At 44.0% G+C, this 12,625-nt stretch overlaps 1 protein-coding gene across 7 annotated transcripts in view; it reads right to left on the bottom strand.

The window, feature by feature from the left end:
* Positions 1–12,625, bottom strand: part of SIPA1L2 (signal induced proliferation associated 1 like 2) — a 224,180-nt gene that overhangs the window by 38,612 nt on the left and 172,943 nt on the right. For all 7 annotated transcript variants that reach the window (XM_037510414.2, XM_037510417.2, XM_054694989.1 and 4 more), the window contains 5 exons: positions 8,982–9,239; positions 7,188–7,271; positions 5,432–5,532; positions 4,966–5,069; positions 2,740–3,128 (listed from right to left, as the gene is read on the bottom strand). In XM_037510414.2, coding sequence (XP_037366311.1) covers positions 2,740–3,128; positions 4,966–5,069; positions 5,432–5,532; positions 7,188–7,271; positions 8,982–9,239 — 936 coding nt within the window. The remainder of the gene's footprint in view (positions 1–2,739; positions 3,129–4,965; positions 5,070–5,431; positions 5,533–7,187; positions 7,272–8,981; positions 9,240–12,625) is intronic.

Raw genomic sequence — 12,625 nt, 5'->3', positions numbered from 1 at the left:
AAAGTAACCTCTATCACCTACCCTCCTGCTGCCCCAGTGGCAGAAGACAGTGTGTGGACACTTAGGATTTACTTTCTGGCAGATGCTTTCCCTTCTCCTGGGGAAAACAACACCCTGGTTTTCTTCTTGGGAAGTGGCTCTCTTCACTATTCTTTCTACAGCTGCATGGTTTGGTAGAATCGACTGACCCCCTCATTCCAGCGCAAGGCCCTGTCTCTTGTAAGCAAATGTACCTCCTAACAACCATGATTAAAGCCAAGAAGATATAAAGGGGTACTGGGAAGAGTTCCACAGAAATCAGAGAAGAACCACACTTCTTCCTGTGGACACAGGAGTGAAAGCACAGGTGACAAAGCTGTTTGCAAGCAAAAGGGGACTGGAGATTTTGGGGGGCTATCATGTGGAGCCTAAGGATGTGGAGGACTGGCTTTGGAAGAGATCATTTGAGCTGCTGGGCCAAGCACAACCTTAACTGTTCTGAATCTTTTGTCTACAGGAGTCTAAATACTATCAGTGAATGTGTTTTCTTTAACCTGTATCATAAATACCCCTGAATGACACAAACAATAAGATGTAGAGGAAGATATTAGTGGTGGGGAAAGAAAAGCATAAAGCAGGGCCTCCCCGGTGGTGCAGGAGGTTGAGCCCAGCTCTGTGAAGCTGTCCGCAGCCTCTGCAGTGCGGGTTCAATCCCTGCCAGCTGCAGAGATACCCACATGGCACGGCAGACCTCTCCTGTCTTGCCCGCTGCTCCCGTCAGCAGTGTATTTTGTCAGTCTGTCTGTTCTGCTCCCCACTCTGTCTCTGGTGAATCCTCTCACCCTCCTGCACATCTGGCCTGTACTCCGAAATAAATAAATCTTTTTTTTTTTAAAAAAGAAAAGCATAAAGCAGAACTGAGTGTGTATGCATGTGTGTGCATGTTTTATACCAATACTCCTCTGTGCCTTAGAAGTCTAAAATGTTTCATACAGTGCCTCCCTAGTGGTGCAAGGGGTTAAGACACAACCTAGGAAGCTATCCGAAGCCACTGCAGCACAAGTTCGATGCCCAGCCAGGGAGCTACCCACATGGCACAACAGACTTCTCCTGACTCGCCCTCTGCTCCCCTCAGGAGTGTATTTCAGCCAAACGGCCTGTTCTGTTCCCCACTGTCTGTGGTGAATCCTCTCACCTCCCACAACTCTGGCCTGTACCTCATTCTTGTATGCATAAATACATCTTTAAAAAAATAAAAATAGAAAAAAATAAAATGTTTCATACAAGCATAAACATATCATGTGATATCATGTAACAATAATGATGCCATTGATAAAGCTTTTGCCTTGATCAAGAGTAGACGCTGAGGGCCTCCCCAGTGGCACAGTGGTTGAGCACTGGGTTGCAGATGCAGCACCGGTTCGATCCCCGGCTGCTCCCTGGCCACCAGAGGAGGGTCCCACATGGCGCGCAGACCTCTCCTGCCGCCCGCTGCTCCCCTCAGCAGGGTACTTCGGTCCTTCTGCCTGCTCTGCTCCCCGCTCTGGCTCTGGTGAATTCTCTCACCCTCCCACGCTTGTGACTGTACCCAGTGCTTGTATAAATAAACAAATAAAAAATTTAAAAAAAAAGTAGACGCTGAGATGATTTCCGTGTCTGCTTTGAGTACGTGATCACAGCCACTCTGCTTTGGTTTCTGCCTGTTGAATTAATACCAGTTTGTCCATTTTTGCCCCTGGTGGATGTAAACTGAGACTCGGTGTGGTCCCTATCTCTTAGCAGTAGTCATGTGAGAAAGGGCAGGAGAGGCCTTGGCCTTGAGGGGAGGGGGCGCTTGGCAGCACAGAGGGTCGATCTTCGTGACCCTCCCAACTGAAGCACCATCATATAGAACAATGCACCCACCACATAAGCCCTAGATTTCTGAAGAATAGTCCCATAATTTGTACATCTGACTCGGTCCTCCAACATTTAGGTGAGTTCTGAAAGAAAATCAGTTAACTTGGAACTGAATTAGGGAAAGCACTGGATACTCGAAGAAAAATGAGAGTGACAGCTGGTGTGCAGAAGTAAACTTCTGTCCACAGCCAGAACAGAAGTATTTCTTTCTCTAATATCTGAAGGCAAGGAATCATAAGTTAGAATTTTTAAAACCACTGTACAGACATTCAAGACAGGAGTAGATATTAAACATCTATACTTAGAATACAGTTTTCTTTAAATTTAGCTCATCTTTGACCAGCTGAACACCCATTCATTGCCATACAGATGTCCCTAGGTCTCTCCTTCCTGGAAAGGGATCTCAAAAACAAACAAACAAACAACAAAAAAAAAATAGTCACATCTCCATGTCAGGAAGCCACACTCGGACCATGCAGAAGCCACCCCCGATCCCTGCTGCCTGTGATGGATGATGTGAGCACTGTCCAGCTTCCTACCACTTCTAAAAATTCAGGGACAACAGGCTGATTTGGGAGAGTGAGACAAATGGCCTGACTAGAAGAATGAATTATCTCTAGTTTTCTTTCCAATTTAAAGAGAAAGGAAAGTAAAATTACAAATGAATTGACTTCTTCATGTGGTCACTTTACAATTAGAGTCCTAAACATGCACTTCACTGGAAGTCAGAGTTCAGCAAACCTGATGCATCCACAGGCTGCTCCTATTTCAGGCCCCGGCACCCACCCCAGCAGGCACTGGCACCCTGGATGCCCAGGTGGGATAAGCAGGTGCTGATGAGCAGGTCAGGGAGACACTTACCTGGAATGAGAAGAGATTTCACTGAGGTCACCCAGGCTGCCGTCAGCAGTGTTGCTGGCAGAGATGGCAGGTGCATAGCCGTGCACCGTGTACATCTTCGCCTGCTCGTCATCGGGCCCTGCGATGTCTGCAGAGTCAGCCCACTGTTCCGCACGACTGTGGATCATGGACCTGCTGCCTGTCAGATGCACGGGTCCCAGGACTGCGGTGGGCATGCAGGGGGTCGTGTCGATGCCGCTGTCAGTGGAGGCCCCTTTGATGTAGGTCAGCCCCAGCAATTCCGGGTCCATCAGGTCCCCAGATCCAAAGTGCTTGTCATCGCTGTTGCTGGAGGTATTGCTGGACAGCGTATTGCTGCTGGAGTGACTGGAGCAACTTTTATCTCCAATCTTGAGAAGAGAAATGAAGAGGCTTCAAGAAAATCCCATACTTTGCTCTTTTATGAAGATGGCTATTCTGACCCAGGCTCACAAAGCTAGCTAGATGCACTCACTAGACTTACAAAGTCAGATGATCTCACCTGGACTCTTCTTATTCACTTTTCAATGCTAGGTAAAGACAGAATCTACTTTTAAAAAATAGCCTGGCTTTATGTAAAAATCTCTGGTTCATAATGCCCCCAATTCATCTTAAATTAAAGGGGTATCTTTTCAACCTTTTGTTGGATTATTTGTACATGAGGCCCAAAGTATTGCAGGGTGTCATTAACCAGAAAATAATCAAGAGAGGTTCGATAAACTGGGAAAGCACATGGAAAATTAATAAAAGGGTAAGAGTAGTCTTTTATGAGGAAATGCTTCTGTGTCAAATTACACTGCCAGACCTGAGTTTGGGGCAGAAGACCCAGGTTTGAATCACAGTGATGTAATGTTGGCCAGTCACTGAGTCCCTCTCTGGCCTCACAATACTGAGCTCACATGATTAACGTGTGGATCCAATGAGATAATAGATGCAGAAGCACACTGCAGTCACAAAGCACAATGTAAACATGAGCAATCTCTCCAAGAGCCCCAAGTTAGAGTACACCCCCAGCACTAATGAGATGTGGCTCTCTTTAGAGTAAACAAGTCTGAAAGAGTGTTAGAGCTCTGGGGACCCTGGAGGACAAAAAGCAAAGAAGCCAGAAAAATGTCCCCATCTCACTGATGTACTCACAGACATGGCCCCTCACTGCAGCCTGAGAAAATTAATAAGATCTGAAGCATCAGCAAAGGGCTGTGGAGTCATGAGAATGAGTCGTGCCCTGATCTATTTTTAAATGATTTGGCCTTTTCTTTTTACTTCCATCCTATTAGATCCTTAAGCAAATCCCCTTGACCTTCTTTCATACATCGATATTCCCAAGTCTACTGCCACCCCTGCCTGCCTTTACAGTGAGAGATCTGTAAAGATGGAATTAAATGGCTACAGTAAGGCTGACTCAAGACAAGGTCTTGACACTTCGAAGGGGAATAATGTCACGTGTGCTCATTAACAGTTATAAAACTCGCCAAAGATACACAAGGAGAAAGAAACATCTGAAGTTGGGACCTCATACAATTTCTTAACTGCAAAATTTCAAACAAGCTATGTTAAAATGTTGGCTGTCTGGCAACAGCCAATAATTCATGTTTTCGCATTTAACAGAATGTTTTGTTTCACCGAGTCACTACCTATAAGGCTCACCCTTTCGGGCTCTGGTAAAGAGGAGACAACATCATACAAGCAGATGACTGAAAATGACTGAGAATGATGCTCCGGATGCCGGGCACACCGCACCTGTCAGTGAGCTGCTGCTGATGTTCGTGAATCATGGGACTGCACACTAAGTGGTCAGCTAGGGCCTCCCCACTGCGGCACCAAATCACAGTTCCTGCTTCTGTATTTACCCCCAAGTGGATAAGTAGTTAACAGATTAAAAAGGCAAACACAATTCAGTAGCTATTATGCTAGATATCAAGGATCAAAAGGTCAAAGATATAATCTTGGTTTTATGAGTAATTGACTGTGTGACCTTTCTTTGGGAGTCTTTAAAAGTCAGCAAGGAAAAGAAGAAAACCTTAACTTTCTATCTACCTGTCTACCAATCTATCTGTCTACCTATGAATCATCTACTCTCACCTTCAAGAGATCTGCGAGGTAAACAGACAACCCATCAAGAGTCCTTAGTAAACACGCTGGAACAGCATGTGCTGAGCTCCATCAGCATGGGTAACCAAGTGATTAGTGTATGAACAAAGGACTTACATGAGAAAGCTTATTGGGGGAATCTTTGCAACTTCCATCTTTCTGTAAGGCTCTTTCTTTATAGGAACTCAGGACTTTGGAAGGTGGGCCATGCCATTTGGTTTCTGTCACAGAAAGAGAGATAAATATTTAATTTCTGGTGTTAACAAAAGAGAAAAGAAACAAAAGAGCCTGACAAATGGTTTGCTGAAAATATACAGGGTGGTGGTTCTATGACTTTCTGGCCTTGCCGATGGAGACATCCAAAGAGTAAACAGAGCAACTACCATAAGGCAATGCTCCTTGACCACAGGCGGCACACAGCTCACCCTCAACCAACCGCAGCCACATCCCCTATGACATGGAGACACGGCCAACCCCTTCAGCATGTCGTACAACTCACCAAATGAACCAGAGAGATGGGAGAAGAGAGGGAGCTGGAGGGGCATGATGGGCAATGGATGCTACCAGTGGAATTGCTTATTACCTGGGTGCCTGCTTCCTTCCATGGTGTCCTCACGCTCCCTGGTTCCTTCACATTCCAAAGGGCCTGAGCCTTGGTGCTCCAGCAGCAGGGGAGACTGGCATCTGGAAAGAATACAGAGCTGAGCCCCGCTCTTGTCCACCATGCCAACCACCACCATGTCCCCAGTAAGCGCAGGCACCTAAATGGGCAGCTGAAGGGAAATCCCTAACTACAGGCTGTCCCTGGTAAATGAAATGAGGTGTCTGCTGGCCCAGTCCTGCCAGAGTAAGCTTATAGCACCTAAAATGGGAGACTTAATTTCACCTTAGGGTCAACAATGATGCTCAGATGATGGCCATTTACAGACAAAGAAGGACCAAGAAAGACAGAAGGTTAAAGGACTATGCAGGTGAGGCAACTTTCCCCTGGCAAGTTAAAGAGGAACTCACTGCTTTTGTTTTTTTCTTGTGTCCAGAATACATAGCATTGTTATTTCTTTATATTGAACTTTTTAAGGAAAATAAGATTGATGGTCTCTAGACTATATCAAGGCAGATTTTGTTTTATGAAAACCCAAAACATGAGAATATAATCTTACATAAGGAATAAGTAACAGAAGACTTACACACAACATAAAGTGATCCTCATCTATAGAATCCCAGTTACAAATGCTTGTTTGTAGAGAAAGCCAGAAATGGTTTAAAAACTCCCTTCTACTTTTAAAATGCAACTCAGTTGAGAAAAATATCTTTATCTACAACTTTTAAGAACCCCGTCCACCATAAGGTCAGGAGCACATGTAACTCAGATTGGAATTATTTCTAGGACCAAACCAGAAGGAGAGAGGGCTCTAGGGAGAGTCATTCCTTCTACAATGTCAGGCCAGTAGCAGAAAAAGCCTTTTCTTCTGGGAAATCCTTTCCCTGTCTGACCTTGTGGTTCTCTGTCTAGATCTGGGCACCCAGCTCCTTGAAACGGCAGAGGTGTGACTTGGTAGCAAAACACAAACTAAACTAGCCACCCGGAGCCCACGTTTGCACCTCTGCAGAGGGCAGACTGCATGGGGTCCTCTTCTTCCCACTGACAGATGCTTTTCCTGAGTGACTTTATCAGTCAACACAGCCACTCCCTGTTGCTAGGTGTCCTCAGCTCTACCCAACCCGTCTCCTGCACGCCACACGCACAAATAACTGGACACTCAGCCCAGAGTGTGAGGCAACCTTCTGCTTCAAACATGCAGCAGCATAAACCATGCCAAATGCTAACCCTGCCTTCTCTCATTTGGGGCTATTTCAAAGGGAAAAAAAAAAAAAACATTTTCAACAGAGGCTGTGAATTTATTCCGCATCAGCAATTTAAGGAAGGGGAAGACTCCCAAGGGCGACTGCCCAGAGACTCCCCAAATCCTTAATTTTTCACATGCTCAGAAAGACTGATCTTTTTACAAAGATAAAATAGACTAGCTCAGAATACAGACAATGAGCACTACCTACATAGAAATGATGAGCTTTCTTTTTTTCCTTTGTTTATTTCTTTTTACTTATTTATATATTTTTAAATTTTTTTGTTGGACATTATTCTTTTTTTTTTCCAAAATGCACAGTATATTTTTATTAAAAAGAAAAAAGAAATGATGAGCTTTCTAGCTTGGACCAATGACTTATTAAAAGCCTATCCCCAATGGCCTGCATGCAGCAGGCACACAGTAAATGTTTCTGAAAGAATCACTGAAACAAGTCCCTCCCAGGGCCGGCAGCCAGGTGAAAATGAGCAGTACCCATCAAATCCCACTTGTGGTCTCCAGGGTCCACTGCTGCCAGGTCCCGGGTCGCTGGAGGAGGACTGGTTGCTGGGCGAACTTCTGAAATGTTGACCAGAATCATTAACAGGTCACTGTGGTGTCTGGGGAGTGCCAAGGTCTTACCCTGGTCTGTTTTGTTTTACAAACTCATTCATTTTTATCATGACAAAGAAAAGAGAGAAAAACACTTTGCAATTCAAAACAAAATAAATCGTGGGCCAATAAACCAAGCCATGGTGATGCCAGGAGCTATCAGCTGGTTTATGGTTGGCAATTTATTACAGGAAAGAGATGTGCCGGGAACAAGTTTTCACCACCTGAAGATTTAAAGTGCAGATAATGATTTCTGTGAAATACTATGGAGGGCGTGCAGTCGGGCCCCCAAGAATACATAATTATGACAACAGGAGTACTACTTGTTATAGGAAACTTCATGCAAGGCATGTTTTGGTTCTATATTTAAAACCTAGGCAGGGAGAACACCCTAAATTTGGCAATCCCATTTATTTTCACACATCTATTGAATGTCATCTTACTTATTTCAGATACACAACTATGAGAAGCACTCAATGAAAACTCACTTGATAAAGATATGCTTGCCAAGTTTCCCTTTTGCTACTAGAACCCTCCTGATTTCCTCCCTACCCCCATAATTATCAACTTCTTTAATAAGGGCAGTTCTATAGACTCATTCCTTCCCAATGCCACCCCTTTCACCCGGCTACCTATGTGCATTGCTTTGAATGTGGAGTGTTTACAAGCTCAACAGACAGATGCTAAGATGATTTAATGTCAAATTAAAGTAACACCCTTCTAGCATTCACCCTGGAAAGAGCACACTGGAGCAGAAAAGTATTTTAATCTTATTAATTAATTATTATTGACACTTCTACAGGCTTACTATGTGCCAGAAATGGTTCTAAGCAATTTCATGTATTGACTGCTTCAAGTCTTATAATGCCCCAAAGAGGTTTCTGTTATTACTAAATTTATTTTTCAAATGAGGCAATTGCAGTCTGAGAAAGGATGAGTAACAGACCTAAGGCAGCCTACATCCTTGCTCACAATGCTGTGCGGCCAGAGCTTCTCCAGCCGCTTTGAGGAAACACATGGTCTCCAGGGCCCATATTATGTGGTAGCTATGACAGAAGGAGTAGGAATGCACAAAACAGTCACAAGATAAATTGACTGTCTTATTTACTTAAAACTACCTAGGAGAATTATGCACCCCAAAACCCTTATCAACTTCTGATAGTGTTGGATTTAACATTAAGACAAATGCCTTTTTTCACTGAAAAAGTAATTTTAAACTCAACTCATGCTGTTTAAAATGAGAAAAGCAAAGAAATGCTAGTGATCTTAGGACCTCGTAAAATATTACAGGCACATTAGAATGACAGGACTTACTGATTTTGCAATCTTGTTTCATTTATTCTCAAAACTGTTCACTTACATAGAGGGTGAGGCAGAACAGATTTTCAGGGAAACTTTCCGAGGTGTTTTAGAGATCAACTTAGTCAAGAAGAACATGGATGGAATGGGAAAGACACACTGGTGGGAGGGGTCTTTGGTGGGACCTGCAGTCATCAGCAAGTGGACAGTTCCACAGCACCCCTGCCTCTGGCCTCTCCTTCAGCCCTGCCAGTCCAGGTATTCAGAACAAGCTATCCCAAAAAAGATTAAGCTAAATAATAAGTCCCTCCCTATGATTTGGAGGTGAACCCCAGAGGTTTTAAAGGGCTGTTTTTAAATAAAGGGGACCAGTTTTACCTTGTGCCATCAGGGAGCTTCCGGTCGAAGGAGGTGCTTCGAGGAATGGCAGCCTGGGCCTGCTGGAGCAGCTGCTGGCACTGTAGCCGGTCGGGCGTGCCAGGCACTGGGGAGGCCCTGGACAGAGGCTGTAGGGCTGGGGTGGGCACCCGGTGCCATGTGGTGTTCCTCCGGAAGGGGGTTTTGTACTCGCAGGGGGTGCCTTCGCTGTCGAGTTTGTATTCCACCATGGGGATCCGGCAGAGCTCTGAACAACCTCTGTTGGGCCAAGAAGAGAGGGTAAGAAGAGAGGCTGAGAACTGAGCCATCAGCACTGCTTACTCATGGCGAAGTGTCTTTTTCTCAGGGCTCACAGGTGGTGAGACAGAGCCATCCACCCCAGGAGCATCTCACCTTCAAAACAGCTGGAGAGGGCCTCCCCGGTGGCGCAGCGGTTGAGCACTAGGTTGCGAAGCTGCCCACAGCCTCTGTAGCACCAGTTCGATCCCCGGCCACCAGGCAAGAGTCCCACATGGCGCGCAGACCTCTCCTGCCGCCCGCTGCTCCCCTCAGCAGTGTACTTTGTCAGTCTGCCTGTTCTGCTCCTGCTCTGGCTCTAGTGAATTCTCTCACCATCCCACGCTTCTGACTGTACCCAGTGCTTGTATAAATAAATAAATAAATCTTTAAAAAAAAAAAGCTGGAGGCCCTAACCATTTAGTTCTTCTCCTGCCACCAAGCATGAGTTCAGGAATGAGAAAGGCTCTTTGTACTTTAACCTGGTTGCTGTGCAGCCATGCACATCATCCACACTGGTGAAGATGGGATGGGGATACCTGCTGATGTGGCTGCCATGTTGTTCAAATGCTGAAATAACAATAAGTAAAGAGCCACTGCCCCAGCCTCCCATAAGGAACTAGAAGGATTACTATCTGGCACAACAGGAGCCTCCAGGACACTTTTGGAGATAACAACTCCCATCTACTATAATAAGGAATTGAGACCCAGAGATATTAACTGCCTCATTCAAAGTGACACAGCAGAGCTAGACTAGACTCCTGGTCTCATTCCTGTCTAAAGACCCTAGAAATAAAGACACCTCAAACAACATCAGTCCCTTTTAGGAATGATGGAGATATGCACTATCTTGTTTTCATAGCTGTGTCAAAACTCAATGTATGCTAGTATATCTGCAGTTTATTATCTATTGGTAATACCTAATACAGTTATAAAGACTTAGTAAATAGGAGGAAAGCTTCCTTTCAACCTGAAGTTTTATTCTGCAAGAAAGCCTTTGGCAAATGCAGCATGGGAAGAGGGTATTCTACTTAGGGACCAAAAAATTGGTCTGAAACCTTGTAAGACTGACTTTAACTTGATTTAAGATGCTGGGGTTGAGAGATGCAGCCTGATTTCTCCCCCTATTGTTCCTTCTCATGACAATCCTGTTGAGAGATGCATCTTCCTGTAAAGTCATGTCTCCTTACTGACTCTGAGACACACTTGCCTCTACCTGATGTGGGTCTTTTAGGGCACAATCCCTGGTTTCATGAGGCTACCAAGCTCCATAGGGCCACCTGAAATGGGGTGAGTGTACCCGAGGAATAGAGTGAATTCATTATAATGAATTTAAATGTGAAAAATGAGACTTGATTTATTTTATTAAGTAAGTTTGGAATCTAGTTTTGCAATGATAGGCTTTAATGGATTCTAAACACAGCAAGTATTCTGGAGAGAAAGCTGAAAAGCTGAGTTGAAAAGCTCCAAGTATAAAACATACCCTGCATTTTGAAGACTAACACAAATAATAATAATAATAATAGTAGCAGTAATAATAATAATGACAATAATGTCAGTTAATTCACTAATGCACTTTAATATCTATTGGAAATATTTTGAAAGGGTAATAGTTTGAAAGGATAAAATTTTAGAGAAGGTATGGTAAACATAATTTATAATTCAAGATAATCTCACCTTGGTTTTTTAAAATATTTTTAAAAATATGGCTACTAGAAAATTCAAAATTAGATATTTTTATTGGTTATTCCTGCTATGCACAATTTCTTTCTCAATAACCTGGACTGCCCCCAGTCTCTTGCATGTCTTGCCTTCTCCAATTGGCTGGACTCACCATGCTCTTGTCCCGATAATCAAATCACCCTATTGGTCCAAGACTAGGCTCAAATCTTACCTTCACCACAAGGTGGGCCAACTCTACTGAATAGAGCAAAGGCTGGCAAGTTGCTGTGAAAGTTGTTAAAAAGGCACTCTGCAGGTGCCCCTGGGGAGGGGACACAGGCCTGGCAGAGAGGTGAGATTTCAGTTACCACCTGCCCTATGGGCAGGTACCTTTTGGATGCAAACCATATAACTGCATGCAGCAGCCCTGTTCCTGGCTTAGGGTGGCTGTGTCTATTTATTTATGACCAGGATGGATCAGAAGGATCCAGTATCATGCTGTGGTTCTGGTTAATTGCTAGATATTGACATTAGGCATTTCATGCATCTATTCTGCCTCTTCAGGTACTCTGCAAACTTCTTGGACAACACCAGACTATTTCTTTATCCAATTTGCATACAAGGGGCCCCTCACATTAAATGGGACGGATAAATAACCTTCAATAGACTATGAATGTCTCACACATCATCTGAACAGATATTTTAATCTGCACTTATATAATCAGGAATCAGAATCACATGGCACTTTTTCTATTGAGACTGACAAAAGTGTAAAACAAAATTAGGAGAAGATGTTACGGTTACGGGAAACCTGAGCGTCCATCCTGTCAAAGTCATATGTGGTTTTTAGCGATCAAAGTCACTCTCTTAAACCAGTGTTACAACTCCCTAAAAGGCCGTTTCCTAGAGTGTTACCACATACTTAAATGATCTTTCAGGAATCCAAGCTCACTGCATCTGAAAAATTGGATTTAAGTCAGATATCCCTTAAGTTCCCCACTAATTACACAGTGCACACCATTACCGTTAACTTGACCAAAGTCAGCCTGTGAAGCCAACTGGCACAGTCCATCAAGGACACAGAATGGGTAAAATCAAATTTGATTGTCAAAGCAAATCATCCCAATTTACCACATTTATAAAGTAATCAGCCTCCAAAGCCAAAGCCTCTCCCTAGACATCTCTCAAACATAAAAGCTTTCTAATATCCACCTTTTGAGAAATCTCCTAGAGCTCAGCACTGCTCTTTGAAAATGAGAATTTCTTCTTAAGGTGGTAAGGCATCAGCCTCTGTTCAAAATCACAACAAAAGAACAAAGAGAACAAGAAATAGAAACAAATTTGAGGGTCATCCTGGTGGAGCAGAGATTAAAGTCTCAGTGCTATCAAACTATCCCCAGCCACTGCAACATGAGTTCGATCCCCAGCCAGGGAGCTGACCCACATGGCGCAGCAGACCTCTCCTGTCTTGCCTGCTGCTCCCCTCAGCAATGTATTTCAGTAGATCTGCCTGTTCTGCTTCCCATTCTGTCTCTGGTGAATCCTCTCAACCTCCCCACACTTGTGGTCTATACCCCAGTTCTTGTATGCATAAATACAAATAAATCTTAAAAAAAGAAACACACTTGACTATGAGCACAATTTGAAGATATCTGAAGTTCTAAAATACATACATAAAAAGCAAATGGGGACCTTCCTAGTGGCGC

The sequence above is a fragment of the Talpa occidentalis genome, unplaced genomic scaffold (assembly GCF_014898055.3).
Source record: "Talpa occidentalis isolate TD23 unplaced genomic scaffold, MPIMG_talOcc4v2.1 talOcc4.14, whole genome shotgun sequence".
NCBI classification, from domain to species: domain Eukaryota; kingdom Metazoa; phylum Chordata; class Mammalia; order Eulipotyphla; family Talpidae; genus Talpa; species Talpa occidentalis.
The sequence above is the reverse complement of the archived record's forward strand: the minus strand, read 5'-3'. Positions and strand labels throughout refer to the sequence as shown.